This window comes from Phascolarctos cinereus, unplaced genomic scaffold, assembly GCF_003287225.1.
Source record: "Phascolarctos cinereus isolate Bilbo 61053 unplaced genomic scaffold, phaCin_HiC Scaffold_726;HRSCAF=1367, whole genome shotgun sequence".
Classification (NCBI taxonomy): Eukaryota; Metazoa; Chordata; class Mammalia; order Diprotodontia; family Phascolarctidae; genus Phascolarctos; species Phascolarctos cinereus.
Window position 1 is genome coordinate 182,904,412 of NW_027556098.1, and position 24,835 is coordinate 182,929,246.

Below are 24,835 nucleotides of genomic sequence, written 5' to 3' on the forward strand. Positions count from 1 at the left end.
AGTCCCACCTTTGACATGTACTGGCTGTGTGATACTGGGGCAGTCACAACCTATCATTGCTCTAGGCATTTCTCTAAGATACTAAGTTCTATTGGCAGGGGCCTGGTTAAAAAAAAAAAGTATCAAAGTATAAAAAAGTATCAAAGGCCTGGTTTAAAAAAGTATCCATTGGGGCCAATTTTAGAGGGAGCAATGATCTGTAATTAGTTTCTATCATAGACTGGGTTTCTATAGAGCTGCTATCATTTGGAAAAGTATCACATTTAGGACTTTAGATCATAAGTTTTGCATTTAGTTAAAATTAAAATTGACAGTGAAAATATTAGGTTTTTTTGGGAGGTCAGTATTCTATTCTCAGCTTATTGGCTATAATAATAGCTAGCACATATGTGTACATATGTATAAATACATTTGTATATACATATATGTGTGACACTTTAAGATTTACAAATCACTTTACCTACATTATGTCATTTGATCCTCACAACAACCCTGTGATGTAGGTATTATTGTTGTCATTTTAAAGATAAGGAAACTGAGGTCAAGAGTGTGTAAGTGACTTGCCCAGGGTTCTATAGCTAGTAAGTAGCTGATACAGGCTTTGAACTCAAGTCTTCCAGACCCCAAGTCCACCGCTTTGTCAACTGTACCATTTGGTTTCCAGCATTGAACATTTATCTCGTATCCTTCTATTACTACAGTACTTTTGTGAGAGGAGAGGCAGGACATACTGAATAGAAGACTGGCCTTGGAATCACAAAGAGGTGGATTTAAGTCCTGCTTCTGGCTTGTGCTCCTTGTGTGACTAGGGGAAGTTAACTTAACCTCTGTGTGCCTCAGGAACTTTTCAATGTTCATATGTTAGAGAGGAGTTGCTGATCTGAATCACTGAAGGGAATTTCCTTTACTGGGAGTTCCTCATATTAAAGACAAAATCAAAGGTCCAGACCAAAAGCAATTTTAAAATTCTATATATGTTCTTCACTTAAGAAATAAAATAAAGAAATAAAGATGACATAATAACAATTCATATTTATGTTTGTTTTGAGGTTTGCCTAGTTAATGCTTCATCATACTTTGGAGTTCATATTTGGTTTTCAAAGGCTTTTCCAAGGGAGTGGAAGATTTCTGGCAGGTCCTAACAAGCCAAAGAATACCTCCACCAAGGAGTCTTAAAATACTGAAGCATTTGAGGTTAACAAAATACTTTCCTTATAACAACCCTGGGAGATAGTTAGTAGAAGTAGTTTAACCTATTTTATATTACAGAGGAGGAAACTGAGGCTTAAGTTGCTGACACTCACACAACTATGCATTGTTGGAGTAGACTATAGCCCAGATCTTCTAAGTCCACTACTATTTCCACTATTTGCTAATGTCATATGGAAACTTTAAAATACACATTTCTAAGACAAGTTGAAGTCTAATGAATATAAAATCACATTTCTCCAAGGGGAATAACTATCAAGTCAAGTCAACAAGTATTTATTAATTCCTACTATGTATTGGCCACTGTGCTAAGCTCTGGGTTTGCAGAGAAAGGCAGAAATAGTCCTTGCCCAAGGAACTTATAGTCTAATGGCAGGGGAGGGGGGAGAGACAAAGTGCAAACAGCTACATACCTACAACAGAAATGCAAGGCAAAGGAGGTAATCTCAGAGGGAAGGCACTGACATTGATTGAGAAATGGAGGAGGCAGGAAAAGGCTTCTTGCAGAAGGTAGATTTAAGTTGAATCTTGAAAGAAACCACAGTAGCTAGGAAGTGGAGACAAAGAAGGAGATCTAGGTATGGGGGATGGCCAGTGGAAAATGCATAGATTTGGGGATGGGATGTCACATGTGAGGAACAGCAAGAAGACCAGTGTCATTGGATTGTAAGGGTATGTTGAGGGCATCAGATTGTAAAATGAGTGGAAAGGTAGTGAGATGGCAAATTGTGAAGGGCTTTAAAATCCCAGCAGAATTTTATGTTTGATCCTGAAGGTAATAGGGAGCTACCAGAGTTTGAGTGGGAGAGTGACATGGTCAGACCTGGCCTTCAGAATATCATTTTTGTAGCTAACTGGAGGATGTAGATAGGGAAGAAAAGGGAGACACTGGAGGCAGGAAGACTAATAAAGCTATTGTAATAGTCCAAGCATGAGATGATGACCTCAGTAGGTATATAGGAGAGGTATTGCAAATGTAGAAACGACAGACTTGGCAACGGATTGGCTACATGGGGTGAGTAAGTGAGGGGTTGAGGATGACACTTAAGTTGTGGGCCTAGGTAGCTGGGGAGATAGTGGTACTCTCAACAGAGATAGGGAAATTAGGAAAAGGGAAGAATTTATGGGGAAAGATAATGAGTTGAATTTTATACACATTAAGTTTAAGATATCTGTGGGACATCCAATTTGAGATACCCAATAAGCAGTTGGAAATGTATGATTGGAATTCAGGAGAAAAGTTAGTATAAATCAGTCTGGACGAATCAATCTGAGAATCATTTGCATAGAGACAATTGAATCCATAGGAACTAATGAGATCACCAAATGAGATAGTCTGATGGGAAGACATAAGAGAGTCCAGGATGGAACCCTGGGTACATGGACAGTGGGCCTAGATACAGGTCTAGCAAAGTAACTGGAGAAGGAATGCTCAGACAGGAGGAGAACCAAGAGAGATCAGTGTTATTGTGCTTGGGTCTTCCTTTTCCTAAAAAGATCTTCCATGACACTATTAGACTTTAGGGGGAAAAAAATCAACAATTGTAACTTATACTTTCTCATCATCTACTTGATCCTTAATCCCTTGCAGCCCTGTTTCAGTCCACACCACTGGGTAGAAACCATTGTTTCAGAGATTACCAATGTCCAAATCACCAAATTAAATGACTTATTGTCTCTGATCTTTCTGCAACATTTGACAGTGATTATTTATTCCCTCCTTCTTGATTCTTTCTCCTTCCTTCAATGACACCTCTACCAGGGTCTGTTATCCCTGAAAATTCTTCTTTAATTGTCTCTTCTTTCTAATTTTAATTTTCAAGGGACTTAATAGCTGTATTGGGGTATTAGAAGATCTGTCATCCATGTGGAGTAGGGATTAGACTTGGAGTGTTGTTGTTGGCTCCAGAAAGGCAGGGATAGTCTTAGAGAACCTAGCATCACCTTTTTGCCAAGATAAGGCAAACCTTTAAACACTACATAAATGTATATTATTATGTTACCTTTATTTCTTCTTAATCAAGGAGCATTTGCAATCAAGTGGCAAAGAGGTAAATTTAGGCTTTATGTCAGGAAAAGACTTCCTGGCAGTTAAAGCTGTTAAAAAATGGAATGGGTTGCCATGAGAGGTGGTGGGTTCTCTTTCCTTAGAGGTTTTCAGGCAGATACTAGACAGCCACTTGTTGAGTATGTTATAGTGGGGATTCCTTTCATATCTGATTTAGAGTAGATGGTCACTAAGGTTCCTTCTAATGCTCAAATTCTGTAGTTGTACAGTTCCTTCATATGGGCACTGTCCAATCTGTCCTTGACTCTCTTCTCTCTCTGTGTGTTTCTGTCTGTCTCTGGTGTGTCTCTTTCTGACTCTATCTATCTCCATATATACTTTTACCCTTTAGCAATCTCATGCACTCCTACAGGTTCACTCATCCACTCTTACCTCTATATGAACATTTCCCAAATCCCTTCCCTATGACATTATTATTGCTTTTAGTGACAAATTCGGCCTTTCAGTAATCACATATGTTCAAAATCTCACTTTCATCTTTGACTCTACTTTCCATAATCAGCTAAGATCCATGTTTCCCTTTCCATAATCTTCCTCTCCTTCTCATTGGTTCAACCCTAGCTAAGGCCTTCTTTACTTTTCACTCAAAGTACTTTAGTAACCTCCTAGCTAGTTCAACTCTATTTCTACTCCCTCTAATTCACTTTATTGTTGTTGTTCAGTTGTTCCACTTATGTCTGACTCTTTATGACCCCCTTTGAGGTTTTCTTGGCAAAGATACTGGAGTGGTTTGCCATTTTCTTCTCCAACTCATTTTACAGGTGAGGGAACTGAGACAAACAGTGTTAATTAACATGCTTAGAGTCACACAGTTAGCAAGTATCTAAAGCCAGATTTGAACTCAGGTCTTTCCTGACTCTAGGCCCAGCACTCTGTGCACTGTGCTGCCTAGCTGCCCAATTCGCCTTTTTTTACCTGCTGCCAAACAACTACCTCAACACATAGCTCTGTTCTCATCTCTCTCTTGCTCAAAACCCTGTATTGGTTTCCCATTAGAATAAAGTTCACACTTCTTAGTTTGGCATTTAAGGTTCTATACATTCTGTCTCCAGCCTTCCTTTCCAACCTTATGTCATGCTACTCCCATATGCAACAGCTAAAATGGATTATACACTATTTTCTAAATACACCTTTCCTCCTCCATGCCTTTACTTATGCTCATCCTTGTATGCTCCTGAATACCTGGCACAGTATCTCACACCTAGTAGACACTCAAGAAATGTTTGTTGCATTACTATATGTACATACACACACACACACATCTATTTAGTATTCAGGTACAGAAAACTGTTGTTATACTTATTCAATTCAACAGGCATTTTTAAAGCACCTACTATAGTCTGTACATTGGGGAAATGAAGACAACAAGGACCTGTACACAGATAAGTAAGTACAAAGCAATTTAGCAGTTTTAGGAGTGAGAGATCCCTAATAATTGGGGCTCAGGAAAGGCTTTGTATATGATAAAGTACCTGAGGTGAGCCTCAAAAGAATCTAGAGATTCTAAGAGGCAGAGGTGAAGAGGGAGGGAGTGCATTGTAGGCATGGCAGACAGTCTGTGCAAAGACACATAAGAAATACAATGTCAGGTTCAGGAAATAACTAGTGAGCTAGTTTGTCTCAGATGTAGAATACACAAAGGGGAATAATACGAAAAAAGTCTGAAAAGGTAGTTGGAAACCATATTATGGAGGTCTGTAAATGACTCCAAAGTCATGAACCTAAGTAACTGGGATGATGGTGCTGTTCTCACTGGAAACAGGGATGTTTGGAAGAGAGTAAGTTTAGTGGGGAGGATATTGAGCTCCTTTTGAATGGTTAAATTTGAAAAGCTGATGCAGTATCCAAGAGAAAATGTCCAACTCACAGTTGGATATACAGAATTGGAAATCGAGAGAGATTAGAGCTCAACATACAGATCTGGTAAGGATCTGCAGAGAGACAATAACTCAACTCGTGGTAATATTGGCCAAACAGATTGTAGAGAGAATAGAGGGGCGGTTAGGTGGTTCAGTGGATAGAGCACTAGGCTTGGAATCGGGAAGACTCATCTTCATGAGTACAAATGTGACCTCAGGCACTTATTAGCGTTGTGACTTAAGTCACACGATGCAAGTCACTTAACCCTGTTTGCCTCACTTTCCTCATTTGTAAAATAAGCTGGAGAAGGAAATGGCAAACTACTCCATTATCTTTGCAAGGTAACTCCAAATGGAGTAACAAAGAGTTGGACACAGCTGAAACAACTAAACAACAACAAAAGAGAATAGAACAGGTCATAGGACATATGTTTAAGGGTTACCCACCATTAGTGCATGGGAAATGGATTGTGATCTATCAAAAGGAACTGGAGAGCAATTTGACAGATTATAAAACTACTGTCAATAAAGCAGAAAAACAAGAGTATCCAGGAGGAGGGAATTGTTAATAATGTCAGAAACTTAAGAGATATTACATGGTATGAGGATTGAGAAAAAAACTATTGGATTGAAAAAATCAACAAGCATTTAAGTGCTTGCTATGTGCCAGACATAATACTCTGAGCAGGAAAGACAAATATAAGAAGAAAGGTAGTCCTTACCCCGAAGGAGCTTGCATTCTAGTGGGGATAAGAGAACACATAAAAGGAAAAATTTTAAAAAAAGACATGAATGTATTTTTAGAAGGTATGGTAGTATAGAGAGCACTGAAAACATAGCTGACCTGAGCATTTTCCTTAAAATTGAGATTTCAGGAGGAAGCAGACAATTAGAGGAAGGAGTTGCAGGAGTGGAATGAACTTCTAGTGTGAGGCGGCTTCTGTAGCATGATAGAGCAAGTACCGAGAATTAGGAGTGGTATCTAGAGATCAATGGTAGTCTTGGTGCTAGTATTTTGAGTAGAGTTGTGGGGTCAGAAGTCAGATTGAAGGGGTTTAAGAAGTGAGTGGGATGATAGGGTCAAGTGGAAGGTTTTACAAGGATTGGAGACACATGGGAATGTTTATAGACAGCTTAGAATTACACAAATGAGCTGTGAACAATACATTTTGGCACCCAAATTGGGCTTGGTTCTGAAAAAATAAGGCCTCTGTCAAAGCTTGTTATTCATTTCTTTAATTCCCCAAGTATACAATCTATTAGTGGTGTGTAGGTAGTGCAGTAGATAGAAAGTTGGCCCAGAGTCAAGAAGATCTGAGTTCAATTTTGACCTCAGACACTTACTAGCTGTATAACCCTGGGCAAGTCACTTAACCTCTGTTCAACTGTAAAATTAGAATAACAGCACCCACAGCATATGGTTGTTGTGAAGATCAAATGAGATAATAATTGTAAATGTAGTGTATTTTAGTTTGGGGGCTGTCATCCTGGAACAAATCCAAAGTTTATTTTTACAATTTAAAATGCATTGCCACCAAAGATACGCACATATTTACACAATGATTAAAATAAAAGCCAACGAAAGAAGAAAAACACACAAGGCTTTAAAAAAAAGTTAAGCCAAAATACTACTGAAATCAAACAAATCAAAGTTATTCAGAATCTAAACCTATATCTGCAAGCAATGTTGTCTAGCTTAAACTCAGAATTTGTCCTTTAGAATTATAAGGTCTTTATCCCTCTCCCTACCACAAACCCCAACCCAGAAGAAAAAAAATAAGGATGTCTTATACCAGGAGTTAGGATTGACACATGAAATCATGTAGTATGTAGTCAAATCAAACTCTTCCTATCCCTCTCAGTTTGGGTCTCAACCTTCATGGTATTGTAGTTGGGTTCCCCTATCCTTGTTCCTTAATTAATTATAGGAATGTTTCATGCCCCTAAACAATCCTTTGTGGGAGTACCTAATTAGTTGTTAATGAAGATGAATGACAGAGATCAAATGCATTTTTAAAAGCACAGGATGTAAACCATTGCTTTCACGCACTCATTGATGTATTTTATGTACTGGTCTACATACATGCATACATACATACATTTATTATATATATATATGTATATATATATGCATATATATACATATATATACATATATATGTATATGTGTGTGTGTGTGTATATATATATGTGTGTGTGTGTGTATGTGTGTGTGTGTGTATATATCTCCCTTTAAATGTTTCAGTACTACCTAAATCACATTTCTTTGACTGTTCATTCTACTTTGTGATGATTTACCCATTGTTGGGGTCTGAAATATTGCATGCCACTTTTTGAGATATGATTTGAAGAGCTAACAGGGTTGTGAAATTAAAAACAATGGAGTTATACTGGTGGAGGGTTTGGGAAGGAAACTTGTTTTAGATCAAGTACTTTCTACTGCTTTGGCATACAACCTACAGGTGCCTATTGTAACATTTTTTTTTGTTTAAAATATATTTTGATTCTGAACTTAGCCAACATCAAATAAAGTGTTCATTTCCATATACCTAATAGAATAGCAACAGAACATCATATATAAACTTTGGGTTTCTGTTATGTACCCCTTCTTTTATGAATAGACAGATAGACATACACCATCCTGGGCCATCTCTAGTCATCCTGATCGATGTCTGGTCCCTGGACCCAGATGGCTCTGGAGGAGAAAGTGAGGCTGGTAACTTTGCACAGCCTTCTCTCACTTAAATCCAATTCAATTGCAAGTCATGTCATCATCTTCCTGATATCATGGTACTCTTAGAGAACGAAAGACAAACCACTATGTGTTTATGTGTGTGTATGCACACATACACACATATATACACATATATTATGTAAAGTTCAACCTACAGTTTTCAAAACTGTCCTCCATGTCTGTGCCTTCATTATTTTTATTTTCTTTGTATTTTTAAAAAATGTTTCAATGGTTCTCTTTTTCATTACCCATCTCAACCCTTTCTCCTCCTCTTACCTCTTACTTCCATTAGGAAATAACAACAACAAAAAGAAAACAAAGCCTTTGTAACAAATATGCATAGTAAAACAAAGCAAATTCCCATATTATCTGTGTCAAAAACGTCTGTCTTATTCTGCATCTTGAGTCATCATTTCCCCATCAAGATATGAGTAGCATGCTTCATCGTCAGTCCTATGGAATTATAGCTACCTGTTGTATTGATAAATTATCAAGTCTTTTAGAATTGTTTCTTTTTTATAATGTTTTTGTTATTGTGTAAATTATTGCTCAGGTTATATTCATTTCACTCTGCATTAGGTAATACAGTCTTCTCGGATTCCTCTGAAACCATTCCATTCCATTAATAATTTCATTATATTACGTTACCATAATTTATTGCTAGGTAGTGAAGTGAATAGAGAGCTAGGTGTGGAGTCAGGAAGACTCATCTTCCTGAGTTCAAACCTGGCCTCAGACACTCATTAGCTGTGTGACCCTGCACAAGTCACGTAACCTTGTTTGCCCCTGTTTCCTCATCTATAAAATGAGCTGGAGAAGCAAATAGAAAACTACTCCAGTGTCTTTGCCAAGAAACCCCAAATGAGTTGTACCAGATAGCAAACTGTATTATAAGGCAGGAATCATCAAAACAGTCTGGTAGTGGTTAAGAGATAGAGCGGTGGATCAGTGGAATAGATTGGGTACACAATACCTAGTAGTAAATGACTATAGTAATCTGGTGTTTGATATATCCAAAGACCCAAGTTTTTGGGACAAGAACTCACTATTTGACAAAAACTGCTGGGAAAACTGGAAAACAGTATAGCAAAAACCAGGCAGAGACTGATATCTTACACATAATACCAAGATAAGATCTAAATGGGTACAAAATTTAAACATGAAGGGTGATACCATAAATAAATTAGGAAAAGGAATAATTTACCTGTCAGATCTATGGAGAAGGGAAGAATTTATGACCAAATAAGAGATAAAGAGCATTACAAAATTTAGAACAGATAATTTGATTATATTAAATTAAAAAAGTTTTGCACACATACACATAATACAACCAAGATTAGAAGGAAAGCAGAAAGTGGGGACTTTTTTTTTTTTACAGCATGTCTCTGATAAAGGCCTTATTTCTCAAATACATGGAGAACTGACTTAAATTTATAAGAATACAAGTAATTCTTCAAAACGTGTGCTCATTTCCTTTGACCATATACCCATTAGGAAATGACTCTTGTTCTTAAAATTTGAACCTTATTTGTCTTCTATAGCAGAGAAACTTGAAGCAGTGGTTTTTTCCAGTTACCAATTTCTCTTCTAGTTTTAACTGCACTGATTTTGTTGGTGCAAAAACTTTTAAATTTTATATAATTAAAATTCCATTTTATCTTCCGAGATGTTCTTTTCCTTATTTGATCATGAACTATTTTCTTATCCATAGATCAAAAAGGTAATTTCTTGCTTTCTCCTCTAATTTGCTTATGATTTCATATTTTATTAACATTCTCTTTTAATATAATTTTTGCAACTAATATTTTGTCTTGGTACCTAAAGTTGCCACTTTTCTTTATTGACGAAAAGCAGTTCTGATGACAGTATGGTACATAGCATGGGACCTCATCTCTGATACGTAAAGTTAAAGTTAGAATAAAGGTGTTTCATTTATTTTTATTTGGGGCTATTTTCTCTTTCAATTTTTTTAAAAAAGACGTCTTTGGCCTCAATTTTCCTTCTATGGAGAGGCAGCATGGAATAGAAGAAAGAGGGCTGTCCTTAGAGCTGGGAAGACCTGTGTTCGAGGGCTGATACTGATGCACAATAGCAAGCCATTTATCGTCTCAGTGCCTCTTTAAGACTATATGTTTGTCATTAGAAGTAGAGGTGGGTACTGGATCTGTGATTTCATTGGCACAGGAAGCTCCCTGATTCCAATTCCCTCTATCAGTGCAGATCAGCATCTTCTCTGCAGCTCTGCAGTCTGAGAGTTGCCTACAGTTCTGAAAAGTTCAGTGTGTTGCCAGGGGTCACACAGCCACTTTATGAGTTATGCAGAAGTATATAGTTGGTAAGTTATTGACAAGTGGCTTATCTACATTTGTAGAAGTCTTCACACTGAGTGATCCCTACTCTAGTGAAATCAAAGGTCCAGACAAAAAACATCCACAAAAATCCTTCCAGAGCTTAAGTGAGGAAACAAAACTAGGGAGGTGCCTCTTTACATAATAGTAGATGTATTTTTCAGCTATTCCTTTTCCCTATTGTCCAAAAAAGGAGCCTGATCTTAGCCCTTGTGAGGTCCTGCTTGCCTTAAGCTCTATGTCCCTTCAGTCACCAAAAACTGTAGTGTTCTTCTTAAATAAAATCCACATTGCTGTCAATTACAGACTCAATCTTTACAAGCATATCCACTTAAATGTTGAACTGTGAAAGATATGATGAGTATACCAAGATGTAGAGATAACAGAGGGGACAGCAGAAAATTGGTTCCCGTGAAAATATAACGTAAAATTTTATATATGATTTTGAAAAATAAAAAAAAGAAGCAGATCATTTCTAGTTACCACGTTCAAGGTATAAAATAATTAACCTTGAACTGTAACAAAATGCTTAGTATAAAGTTTTTTTACAAAGTTTCAATGACCTCCTTGTCAAGAATTCATTGAAGCCCTTGACAACTCTCCCTGGTAGTTAGCCCTTTATCCATTTCAGCTTTTTTGATTAGGTTATCTTGAATCATTAGGGGGTTTATTTATTTTAATAGACACTTATTGGATTCATGAAAAGAGAATTCGGTGACTAAGAAACAGGAGCTGAATATTATCTGGCTCATTTCACACTTCAGAAGAGTCGCAACCATCTGAAGAGAAATCCTTTCACAGTTACAAAAGTTTGTTTTGGGACTTTGTGTGCTTCCATTTAGAAAGCGATCTGTCTGTGGTTAATAATGTGTTTTTTTCTTTTGAGACACCCATAAAACATTTCTTTTTGGTTACATATGCTGACATTTTCTGCATTGAAGATGTGGGTGAGGAAATGGCCTTTTATATCGATGTTGTGAGGAGTCTTGAATCATTCTCCTTCAGAACTGTTCATTTGCCTACTCATTCATTCACAGCAGTTCCTAGAGAATATCAGTTAAGGGAAAATTACATTTGTTATTTTTATACTTAATTGTATTCAACAAACAAATTCAACAGATAATTACAATGTGCCTACTATGTGTAGAACAGTTGGGTGCTGGGCAAGATGCAGGGATGAATGAGATGTAGATCCTGCTGCTGTGAAGCTAATGATCCATCAGTGAAACAAAGTTAATTTAATCCTATGTTCGGCTTATTTGAAGTAAAGACATACTATGCATCTTTGATGCCTCATGTGTAATTGAGGCATAGCTGTTTACCTTTGTGGAATGCTGACTTTTTGGACTGTAAGAATAATAATAATAATAATAATAATAGTTTCTATTCATATGGGGAAACAGTGTAGTATAATGGATAAAGGGGCGAACTTGGAGTCAGGAAGACCTTGGTTTGTGTCTTGCTTCTGACATGTAATAGCCATGTGACCATGACCAAGTCATCTAACCCTAGGCAGCTTTCTAAGAACATGAGTTACAGAACAGCTGCTGATTTAGGGTGTGCGTTGATGAAAAGTTTCCCACTTCAGTAGTTCCTTAACTAGTGAAACCTTGGCCTGGATCAAATCTGTCCACACACGCACACACACACACACACACACACACACACACACACACACACACACATCCTAACAATTTACAAAATGCTTTTATATTAAGGATCAATGTGGTAATAGAAAATATAAACACTTAAGTAGTAACATCACCATTTTACAGGCAAAGGAAAGGGCTCAGACTGGTTAATAATAAAATAATAAAATGAAATGCACTAAAGGGCACTTGGCCAGGAAGTGTCCCAGCCTTAACTTCTTCCTCTTTGCACTTTCCTTTCTTTGTACTGCCTTCTGCTGTCTCTCAGAGACTTTAATTTCACCTTGTGATTAGTCAGATACTTTGATTTTTGCTCCCTGCATATACCCCAGGAACCAAGTGATCCATAGCAGGTAGGTTAGAGGCCTGAATGTGTATATCTTGTACATATATGTATAGTTATGTGTGTTTATATAGTCAGCTAGATGGTGCAATGGATAGAGCACTGGCCCTCAAGTCAGGAAGACCTGAGTTGGTGTCCTGACTTGGACATTCGGCAGCTGTGTAAGCCTAGGCAAATCACTTACCTTTCACTTGGCCTCAGTTTCCCCATCTATAAAATGTGGATAATAATAGCACTTACCTTCCAGGGTAGTTATGAGAATAAAACAAAACGATATTTGTAAACCATTTGGCAAACCTTAAAATGCTATATAATGCTTGCTACTATGTATTTATATAATGCATTATATGTCATATGTATATTACTTTATATGTTACATCAGTGGGAGTTATTTTCCTAACTTTTTTTTCCTTTAGTCAATAATTTTTCTTCCTTATTCTCATATAAAGTTCTCCACCTCAACTCATCTGATGTGATGTGATGTGATGCATGTGTGTCCCTATTAAAAGAAAGGAAAAGCTATTAACATTTTTCCAGGCCCCTCCCATACTCAAGGTTATATTTTCTACAATCACTGGATCATAGAATTAGAAAGGGACCACAGAGATCTAGTCTAATCCTCTCATTTTACAGGTTTTACCTAGAGAGGTAAAACTTATCCAACTTATTGACTTATCCAGGGTCACAGTGTGAGTAAGTAACAGAATTGGGAGCCGAACCCTGTTCATTGATTCCAGGTTTAGCGATCTTTATTCTATACGACCCTCTTCAGTTTCTTCTGGCAACTGTTTAGTCATCTACTTTTTATAATAGTGTTCATCTGACTCCCAGTGATACTCAAGTGTTTTAAACATTTCAGTTTTGCTCCTAGGAGCTCTATGGGTAGTCATTCTTGATTTTCCATACATAGATTCCATATCATATTTACTTTCATAGAGATTATGCCACTGCTAAGCATATTATCCTTTATGAGTTTTTTTTTCTTTTTACAGTTCTGAAGTAGATATTCCTCTTGAGGGAAAAATATTATCACTATATTCCCAATGAAGATTCTGAGGCACTGAGAGACCCTCAAGCAAATCAGAGAACCTGCTCTTGGAAACTTTACATACATCTAAAAAATCTAGTTTGCCCTATTTTATTTCTTGCTTTGTTCCATAGGCCTACTCAAGTCTCACATTTCCTTACTATTAACCAACTCACCTTCTTGAGTTTAATACTGCTTTTAAAACCTCCCCACATTAGGTCAATTACCTCAGATTATTCTTATTGTCCTCTGCCTAATAATTACCCTTTCTCATTCATTTTTAATCTAAACAAGGTTCCCTCCCCCTTAAAATCCATCAAATAAGTTGTAGCAAAAAAGAACGGAAAAGAAAACCTGATAAAAATAAATTTAAAAAAAAACCTTTAAAAAGTATGTGTTTGGTATTTGTAATATATATGCCTTAGATTGGGAGCTTCTATAGCAGGGGTGGGGAACCTGCAGCTTCAAGGGCATATATGGCTCTCTAGGTCTTCAAGTGCAGTCCTTTGACTGAATCCAAACTTCACAGAACAAATCCCCTTAATAAAAGGATGAGTTCTGTAAAACTTGGATTCAGTTGAAAGGCCCCACACAAGGACCTAGAAGTCCACATGTGGCTTCAGGTTCCCTGCCCTTGTCCTAGAGAGTAACTATCAGGTACCATTGTCTTCACAGTACTTAGTGTATTGTGGGTATTCAATAAATATTCAGTAACAGGGCATTTCAAAATGCACTCAACAAATATTTATGCATTCCTTCATTACCTCTGCTTCTTAGAGTTGCTGTCTTTCTTTAAGACACAGCTCAAGCACTATCTTCTGCATGAAACCTTTCCTGATCTCCTCAATTGCTAGTGCCCTCTCTCCCAAACAACCTTGTTTTTAGCATATATGTGTGTATATACATTTACTTTTACATATATACATGTAATATATAGCTAATGTAAACACATTACATATGTGAATAGAGAATACATTCTGTATGTTTATATGAATATACACATACATATTATCTACAGTTAATATATACATATACTCATATTGCATATATAACATGATAAATATAATTTAGAGAGATGCATATAACACAGCTAATATATATCTATATCACATACTGTATATATACATGTTTAACATATATGTGCATGTATTTGGGACCATTTCCAGTTGCCCTGATCTATGTCTTGCCACTGGACTCAGATGGCGCTGGAGGAGAAAATGAGGTTGGTGACCTTGCACAGGCCTCCCTCACTTAAACTCAATTCGCTTGGAAGCCATGGCATCATCTTCCTGATGTCATGGTTCTCTTTGAGAATGAAAGACAAACAACAGCACATGTACATATATGCAAATAGATGATATACATATAGTTTATATGTATATATATATATAAGCTAAAATGTAGTTATGTCTAGTGCATTTGTATATTATATATGTACATATATTTGTTTTTATTCACTTTACATTTATTCTGTATATGTTTTATACATGCACTTGTTGTCTGCCCCATTAGAATCTATGCTTCTTCAGAGTAGGGATTGTTTCATTCTTTGCATGCATATTCCCAGCACCTTTCACAGTGCTTAAAGACATAATATATGTTCAACAAATGTTGATTGATTGGCTTCAAAGTCAAGAATACCTGAATTTCAGGTCCTGTCTCTAACTCATTTCTAATCCACAGAAGTTGAGTGATCTACAGTAAGCTACAACCTCCCAATGCCTCTCAGCCTATAAAATATAGAACAGTTCCTGGTCTTTATAAGTAGTTTTCTTGTCAGGGAGTATGCCACACCAATGGAATCATAGATCTTGATCAGGAAAAAAAAAAGGTTTTAGGCACAGTGGTAAATCTTAGAGATACAGATACAAAATGAACTTTCCTTTTCCTCAAGGAGCTTACATTCTGATTCTCACAGGAAATCAAGACCTAAGGCTGAAAGAAGAACTGACTTGGTTTGAAGCCAGTACAAAGCTCTGTCTGTAAATCATCAGTTTGTTATATGATGCAGTTCATATTTGGCTTAGGGAAAAAGGGTTACCCATGCTCCTTATGGTGACTTGTTTTGGGACTTTGTGTTTCTACTGAAGAAAGTGAAATACTTTTTCAGAGTTTCATGTATTGATGATGTGGTCTAGTGGAGAGGCTTTTCTACATTAAAAGAATCCTAAGGGAAATGAGAAAGGATCACATTTGAGCACTGTACTTCAATGCAGTATCATTATTAATCAGAACCTATTTGGGGGTGGGGGATTTTCAAGACAAATTCTCTTCATGGTCACACTCCTGAGTTTCCATTTCTAACTTTTAAAGTGCTTTGATATTGTGAAACTTAAGTATTTCATGTTAGTTCAACCCGTATATGAAATAGCTTTTTTACACAAAAGATAAATTGCAGGGTAATTATTAGCTTTATGGCAGGATTACAGTGGGTTCTTTTAAATAACAAGCTCTCTTAGTGAGTTTAAAACACAATTTGAGTTGTGAACATTAGCTTTCTATGGAGTTATTCAGGACTTTCTTGATAGTATAGAGTGGAATATACTTGCAAAAAAGCATTAATAACACAAATGTGAACTAGTCTGTATGTATTTGAAAGCATGAGTGCATTGTTTTCTTTAGAGGGTAGTAGATATTTTTGTTTAAGAAGATGAAATGGTCAAAATGGGATATAAGTAGATATTATTTGCTTATGAATTGAATATTGGGGTACTGTTAATGCATTTAGGTTAGAACTAGAAGTGGAGTAGGATCTTTAATGGATTTTGTGAAATTTCAGATTTTGGAGGAACAATTAAGTTTTAATTGTGATCTTTTTTGGTAGTCCCTAATATGTGCTCCTATATAGTAAGTCAGGTATGTTTCTCTTTTGTGTACTTTGCTTCCACTAGAGGAATAGGAACTTTAGAGGTAGTGATTCAGCATGTTGTAGTGGGGGGAAAAAAAAAGAAAAAAAAACAACACTAGATTGGAGTCCAAAGATGGGTTGTAATCTTAGCTCTGCTGCTTAGAACCTGTGTTTCATAGATTTTAGAGCTGGAAGGGACTCTGGAGAAAATCTAGTGTAACCCACTCATTTTAAAGAGGAAACTGAGGCCCAGAGAGTTTTGGTGACTTGCCCAATAAACCCAATGTTACTCAGTAAATCGACTGTGGCCTCTAGGATAAAATGTAAACTCAACTATTTGGCTCTTAATTGCTTTCACAACTTGCCCTCCTCCTACTAGCTTTATTCTACATTATTCTCCTTTTTATTCTCTACAGTCTAGATAAACCAGACAACTTGTTACCCTTCACATGCTCCTTTCTCTTTGCTTTACCAATAGCCATTCCCCATGTCTGCAAGGTTTTTATCTCTGCCTTATAGAATCCCTTACTTCACCTTAAAGACTTAGCTCAAGCACTAACTTCTTTAAAAATCCTTTCCTGAGTTCCTCAATTGCTAATATCTTCTTTCCTTAAAGGACCTTGTACTTATTTCACATATATTCCCTAACTCCCCTCTCCTACTTGCCATCAGTCACAATAGGATGTAAGCTTCTTGATGGCAGAGTCTGTTTCATTTTTTTCTTAGTATCTATAATGCCTAACAATACCTGACACATAGTAGGTATCTTTAAATTCTTTTTGATTGATTGATCACCTAAATCCACACAGGTAGAATTTGAACCCAGGCCCTATGACTCTATACCTAGTGCTCTTTCCATGTTATCTTTGTACAATCTTGGACAAGTCTCTTAATCTCTCTGGAACTCAGTTTTCTCCTTTTGTAAAATGGCGGGTTTGGGAGGGGAGGGTTTGGCATTGACTGGGTGATCTAAGATCCCATCTACCTCTAAGTTCTATGAATATCCTATGAATCTGATGTTTCTGCTAAAAAGCTGGGGTGCTACTTTGAGTACTAGCCATTTCTTAAGCACTCATAAGTGTGCTTATTTTCTTGTCTGAAGGAAGTATAGTATTAAAAAGTTAACTTGACCATATGTGATATGTAGTTCACCTTTGGCCATAACTTAAAACTAACTCAAGCAGAGAAGAGAGCATTGCAGACGTTTGCACAGACCAGCCTTACAGTGAAAGGCCTATCAAGCTGGCCAAGACTGGACGTTGGATGAACTTCTGCATCAGCGTTTCTGACATGAAAAATAATTCTCCTGGAAGGCTCTGCATAACACACAGGGATCAACAACAACAGCAACAAAAACTACTTGAGATTTTTAACAGAAAAAGGAGATTTGTTTATTAATAATTCATGAGTTCCCATTGAACATGCACGACAGAAACAGTGCTATTCAATAGAGAATACTGTCATCTGTCACTGTTTTATTTGACATTTACACTTTTTTTTTTGCCTGATCCTGCAAAACTTTCTTGGATGGCATGCAAAGATTATATAAATGAAAAAAGGGGAAAAAAAAAATCTCCAAGCCAATCCAGGAGACTTCATTTCTTCTACAGGGGGTTTACAAACTATCATAAAGGTATTATTTTTTTTGGTAGAGCAACAGTATTGGCATTTCCCCCCTGTGTTAACCATCGTGCCAGCTAGTAATAGACTATGTATAAGACACATAAGCATCCCAATGAGTGGGGTGAGGGATGATATGAATAAGCAACTGGAGGGAGGGATGAGAAAAGAGGTAAATGGATAAATTTGTTGAAGATAAACAGAGAATACACAGAGTGAAAAGGGTACATCAGAACGAGGGGGAAACAAATAATGGCTGTTATGAGGAAAACTGACAAAAATAAACTGCTCTTTCAGACACTAAATATTTATAAGTGGCATCAAAGGGAGACCCCACTAGTATAAAACATGGGAATGTAAATCGGGCATTTAGTAGAATGACAAGTTAGAGTTAGGACCACCTTGCAATCTCTTGCTAATATTAGGCTCATGAAAATCTTTCTGCTCTGTAGGTTAGTTATTATTTATAAAAATCACAGAACCAGCTGATACATTCATAAGCTAATTATTGTAGCAGCTGGGTACACATGGTGCAATATGTCTGAGGCTGTGAAGTATCACAGATTTCTTGGGGCCTGCTGTGGTGGGGGTGTGCTGTTGAAGGCTAGATCCCTTAATCTGATCAGCCAAGCAAATACTTTGTAGGGAAACTAGATTAATAACCCTCTAAATACCATGAATGTGCTTCACCTTCAAAACTGGGTTCTCCTAAATGTGCCATTAGCTTAGTACCATCCGGGAATTGAGAAACTTCTCTAGTGTCCTAAGGATAGGGTCTTGTCTGACACTGCCTTGTGCCAGAAATTAATTTGGTTTGCTTATGTCTGCACACATGGTCACACTTGTGTCTAATCTGCTCCCTAATAGCTTCAAGGTCAGGACCTTGCATGTTGCTGGGCAAATTGAGCACTATACTTCTTAAAGACTGATGGCAGAGAGCACACAGTCCATAATGAGGCCTGTAGTGTTGTTCTAAGTGATTGTAATGAGTGCAGATTATAGCAGTGCATATAAATCAAATGCTGCAATGACTGTTGTGTGGACATTCCAAGTTTCATAAGTGGAGATACCACTCAGCTGTCACCTGTCTCATTTCAAGCTGAGGCTTCCCACAATGCAATTCATGCCTCAATCAGAACAGCAGGTGCTGTCTTCCTTAAGGCCTGGATCTTTCAGAACTTCTTCTTTTAACAGATGTAGGTTTTTGTTTTTATTTTCTGTTAAATGATTGGTCTTCATGCTCTAGCATCCCCTGGGAGATGTTAAACATACCTGTTTGAAACATTTGAAAGAGTTCAGTTGGAGACTTATTCAGATCTGTGAAAAGATAGAGAAATAGGAGCTTATTTTTTCCACAGATGGTTTAATTTTCCATTTCAGAAATTCTTTCCTTTGTACAAAGAAGCCCCTGAGAAATCACTTGGGATTAGGAGATTTTTTTTGGAAGGGACAAAAGTTGTGGAGTTTTACTTTTTTATCGACATACACATATATGTACAACACATATGCTTATGCATATATGTATACATATATGTACATGAGTACATAGACACACATGCAAATATACATGTGTGTATATATTATGTATATGTATATATGTATATATGTTTTATGTGTATACATATATGCACATACACACGCACTAGTAAGTATATAATGTTTTTCAAATGCCAGCCATCACCTGACTTTGGGGTTAGCCAAAATATCTATGAAAATACTTGGGAAGTGAAAAATTCCAAGCAGATGATCAGATATCTCCTTTTCATTCTTCCTCACCCTCTCACCACCCTCAGCTCCCAGTTTACTGCAAGAAAAGATCAGGTCTGCGCAAATGTGGCCTCTCACTTGTAAAAACAAGGCAGTGTTGTGTTACAGATTAGTTTATAAATCCCCAGTGGCTTCACAGTTCAGTGCCTACAGCTGCTGCAGATGGGCCTGGGTTTTTGTCTCTTCGCTGTGCTGCAGCCGGCAGTTGAAGGAGAAAATGGAATGATCAGGTTATTAACATGTAGGCCATGAGGAAGAGGCTGCACAATGAGAACAGCTGGTGTTGCTGTCTTGGCTGATGCAGCGGAGATAATCAAATCTTGCCTTTTTTTTTGGGTAAAGGCAGAAGACACAGTGGAGAGTTAGACAAACAACGGCTTATGATATTATATGGGGTTTTTATAATGCATGTCATGAGCTTTCATTGGCTTATGAGTTATGGGATGCATTTTTTCTTTCCTTTTTTTTTTAAAAAGAAGTAAATATAACTTCATGAGTACTAAGGTAATTGTTTTCAAGCTTTATTATTTTGGAAAGGCAAGAACAACAAGGGCACTTTTTGATTTAAAAAAAAATTAGAGCTATAGCTTGGAAATGATGGGCTAGAAAGCTAGTAGGTAAAATATTTTGACATGAGTCAGTAAGCGATGTTGACAGCATCCTCTCTATTATTTTCATATAATCCATCATTATTTGGATTACACTCTTCCTTCCTCATACAGTTGCAATAGACAGAGAACATCCCAACCAAAGCAGGGAAGGGAACCTTCTTGGTCTTCCTCAGGTAGTTGTGACCCTTAGAGAAAGGTACCACTTAAACAGCTCTTGGCTCTGAAGTCACTGACAACTGAACTGTGGTCATCAAAAAAAAAACCAATAACTGAAAAAAGATTTTGCTTTTTAGTCCCTTTTTGAATGCCATTTTTCATTTTATGATATTCTTGGAAATTACAAGAAGACTCCATTCCTCTTAATATTCTTTATATTTGGTTGTATCTGTTCTTCAGAACTTGCCCTTTTGAAATACAAGTTTGGTTTTCTGCCCCTTTCTTATGGTTGAAAGGTTGACTGGATAATTTTGCTGTATTTTTTAACGGTAGTTCACCAACGGTATCTTTTGAGTGTCTTGGTTTATTTTTTCTTATTATTTTGGGTTATTATAGTCTTTTTTGTCTTTTTTTTAGTTACTTTACACAAGGTTTCTGAAGTTCTGTAGGATGTGGAGGAAAATAATTAAGACACTGACTCATGGTGTGTAATAAGCAATTATGGTTTGGGGTTTTCAGAGAGCTTAGGGTATGGCATGAATTATCTATACAGGTAGAGGGAAAGAACTTAGAAATCCTTGAATAGAGCATGCATTTCTTTTGAGATCAAGAACATATCTGATCCTTCTGCCTTTTGGAAGTTAACTCCTGTGACCTTCTCTTTCTAGGGCTGGCTGTGTGAGCTACTCCGCTGGAAGGAAAACCCAAGTCCGGAAAACCGCACCCTCTGGGAAAACCTGTGCACCATCCGCCGCTTCCTGAACCTTCCCCAGCATGAGAGAGATGTGATCTATGAGGAGGAGTCCAGGCATCATCACAGTGAGCGCATGCAGCATGTTGTCCAGCTCACTCCTGAGCCTGTGCAGGTCAGAGCAGTAACTTTCTTACTGAATGAGACTTTGTGTTTGTAGCTGCTGTAAAACGTCCAAGGAGAACCTGGCTCCAACTTCCTTCTGCCTCGTAGGCTGTCAGGCAGAATGTGTGTAGGTATACTAATGCACATTTCATAGGCAGATGTCCTGAGTTCTGAGAATGCCCACCTGTTTATGCATCTGCGCAGAAATAGTGATAGGAAGATTTAGAGCTAGAAGAGACTCAGAGACCAACTGATCCACCTTCTTCTATGTAGTCAGGATTCAAACCCAGATCCCTTGACCCTGAATCCTGCCATCTACTGCCAAACTAGAGTTATTTTTATCTACGATATCACAATCCCAAATCCCTTCACATAGAATGTCATATCTATGCAGAATAGATAATGGTTTTAATTGCAACAGTAGACTTTCATTAATCTAGAAATATCCTCAAGGAATGATTTCGCTAAGACAGGAGAAAGAAGCAGCTACTGGGGGGTCTTAACCTAACTTATTAATGTTCTGCCTAAGTCATCTGATATCTAGGTTTTTGGTGTTTTGTCAAGATCATGATCAAATGGACTTATCTATTTACCAAATCAGGAAATAGCAATTTTTTAATAGTTTGGATTTTTTTGGTTCCTTAATTTCATCTTCTGTGAGAGAAAGGGCATTTATTTCTGAAATAAGTTGATTTACCCCAGAAAGAACTAGTAGGCTGTTCTTAGACCAATATTTCTAGATGAGGGAAGACTTAGCTGACAGATCACCAACCCCCATCTACCACCGAAGAAGAAATTCTAGGGACATCTCCCTTTGGTCCACTTCAGCTCTCAGATATTTGATCCATTAAGGAGAGGGAAAGCAAAAGAAGTGTATAGCTTCACGTGCAGACACTGCTGGGCTCCTGGCAAGAAGGGAAAGATAAGAATGTTGGAATTTCTCACATCACTTCGTTCATCTACATCAGATATAGCTCCTTCCATTGTACCTCTTCTCTCAATACTTCCTTTTCTCTTTCCTCAGGGGTGATCACCTTTACCTTGGTAAAGAGCACCCCCAAAAAAATGGGTCTAATGCAACCCTTCCTAGCCAAGCTGAGTGTTGTTCTGCTTGGCGCTTTCAGGCAATGGTTTGTGAATTTCCAAAAGAAAACTCAGAGCAAATAGTTCTCCCTCTTAGAATCATAGGCACTGAATCTGGAAGGGACTTTAGAGATCATCTAACCGAAGGGTTTCTTAACCTGTGGTCTAGTAATTGTTTTTTAAGATATTTTGATAATGGTATTTCAAGTCACTTTGTTTCTTTTGTGACCCTGTTTTATTTAAGACATTTAAAAAAAAAATTATTCTGAGGAATCCCTAGGCTTCACCAGGCTGTCAGAGAGGTCTGTGACACCACAAAAGGTTAAAAGCCCCTGCTCTATCCCAACCTACTCATTTTACAGATGGGAAAACTGAAATCTAGCAATATTAAGTAACTTATTCAAGTTATGAAACTAGTCACTGGTGTGACTAGGACTAGAAGTCAGGACTACTGATTCCAAATGCAATGTTCTTTTCTACCAGGTATGGATATGATTGATTAAATTTTTTTTTCACAGTGACCTCCAAAGCAATGAGCAAATGCCGAGGTAGTCTTCAGACTTAGTATCCATGAGCTGAGACCTATTCATTATTCTCCTTTCCTAGACTAGACAGGAGCCTCACCCAAATACCAGAACATCTAACCCTAGGATTTTAAATAAGCCACTTGGAGGGTCTTGATAATCAAGGGACCATTGATAGTCTATACTTTGAGGATAGCAAGTCTAGGGCACAATTAAAATCCATGTTGAAATGAGTAGGTACTAAGTGAAACGTAACTTATTCTAGATACCAGTGAACATGTGTTTTATAGAGTAACTATGAAACTCAGATGTTCAGAGAGGCTTTTGAAGCAAGAACAAGGACAGGATATAAGATCTCTAATGAAGACCCCTGAACCACTCCTGTTCACCTTATTCATTGTTTGTTGTTTCTCGTTACTGTGAGCTTCTAAAACTTGTGTTTTGTTTTGTTTTTTAAGTTGCTTTGCTTGAATGAAATAGTGTCAATAGGTGACTGGTGGATCTGTGGGTTTGACTATGTTTTTGATGATATGCCAGCCCTTGTAGACTCCTTTGAAAGTAGGACTAAAAGCATTTTATATGCCTAAGAAAATCATCAGGAATTGATTTGTGTCTGGTAATTTATTTATTTTGTTTTATTTTCAACTCATGCATACCTATGGCTGAGTTATTTAAATTCTTTGAGTCTCAGTTTTCTCATCTGCAAAATGAAGATAATAACATTTGGGCTCTCTGGCTCCTCAGGTTATGATCAAATACTGTGTAAATTGTAAAGAGCAATGTAAAGCTAAACAGCAATTAATTGATAAAAGATTCTATTCAGCACTTAGATCTTGCCCCCAGTGTGATTACAGATAAGGGTTTATATTTTTAATTGATGTCCTTGATAATTTAGCCTGCTTAAAAAGGAAAAAAAATTCACATAACCTTTTTTTTTTCACAATGTCTCTGAGTGATACTGCTGCATTTATATTTGTCAGCAAGTTACAAAGCTGTGGATTAATTATTTATTGCAATCATAATATGAAAAATGAAGAAAAATGAGTGGAACCAGCTGGCACGTAAATATAGCAGAACTCTTGAGACTGTTGAATGTAGTTGGCCTAGCACATGTGATCTGGGGAGGACTATTCTCTGAAAGACCTTTGCCATGTACCTCCACTGTCTGGCTTCACAAGGCCAGGCCATGAGGCTTCTTCCCTCCCTCCTTCCATGCCACCCCCTTGAGGTGATGAGATGGTTCTTGGGTGTTCCTCCAAGGTTTGAAATCACTCTATAGAGTGACATAAAGCTTTTATGTCACATGCAGTCACCCACCAATTGCCGGAAATAAACCCTCTTTATATATATGGTATCAAATTCAGTATATCCCTCTGGTACATTACTTCCAGCTCTCTAAAATGTTAGGAATCACCTTTTATTTCCTATTTCATGGACAAAGTGCTTCAAAAATACTTTGTAAAATAAATATGAGCTATACACTGAGAGTTTATAGTTCAATTTTAGGCAGTATAAACTAAGTGACAAGATATAGTCAAACATCAAGTGAAAAGAATATATTTTCTTTTCATCCCGACAGGTCTGGGGCCTAATTATAACTTGTGGTTTTAAATGTTATGGTGTTATAGTTCTATAATTGTGTTTTCAGTTGTTATTACCACCTGAGGCCCAAAAAGTTAATGAATATCCTTGACATGTGACCAAAAAAACCCAATTGGGTCAAAGTATTCATTATTAGCAACTCTACCTTTCGTTGTGAAAACTCGAGCCGAAACATTAAACCTTGCCTGAAGTCAGGGCTGGAGACTGAAGAACCAAAGAAGGTATTGACTGCTAGTCCTTGCTTTGACCACATTTCTCTCTTAATGTGGTAGAAAGCAAAGGGTCTTGTTCGTGGTATGAATGGGTCACTGAACAGGCTTGACTGGGGGCACTGGCCAAATTGTGCCTGTGCCAGTTGTGCCTTATTGCTTTATTAGGTTTCCATCAGAGTGTTTTTTTTCCGTGAGTTATTTTGTAACCATGTTCATCTTGAGCTTGCAGCTGCTACAGTTTGAAAACTAGGGTTTCTCTTAAAGTCCTTTAGAATGGGTGTCATCAGTGACAGTTACCAATATATTAAATTTGTCCTAT

The 24,835-nt window shown here is 37.2% G+C and overlaps 1 protein-coding gene across 1 annotated transcript in view; it reads left to right on the forward strand.

Annotated features, from left to right (window-relative positions):
* The window catches only part of SATB2 (SATB homeobox 2), a 225,818-nt gene that overhangs the window by 159,353 nt on the left and 41,630 nt on the right, over positions 1-24,835 (forward strand). The window contains exon 10 of the mRNA XM_020993640.2: positions 20,908-21,105. Within this exon, the coding sequence (XP_020849299.1) occupies positions 20,908-21,105 (198 nt within the window). The remainder of the gene's footprint in view (positions 1-20,907; positions 21,106-24,835) is intronic.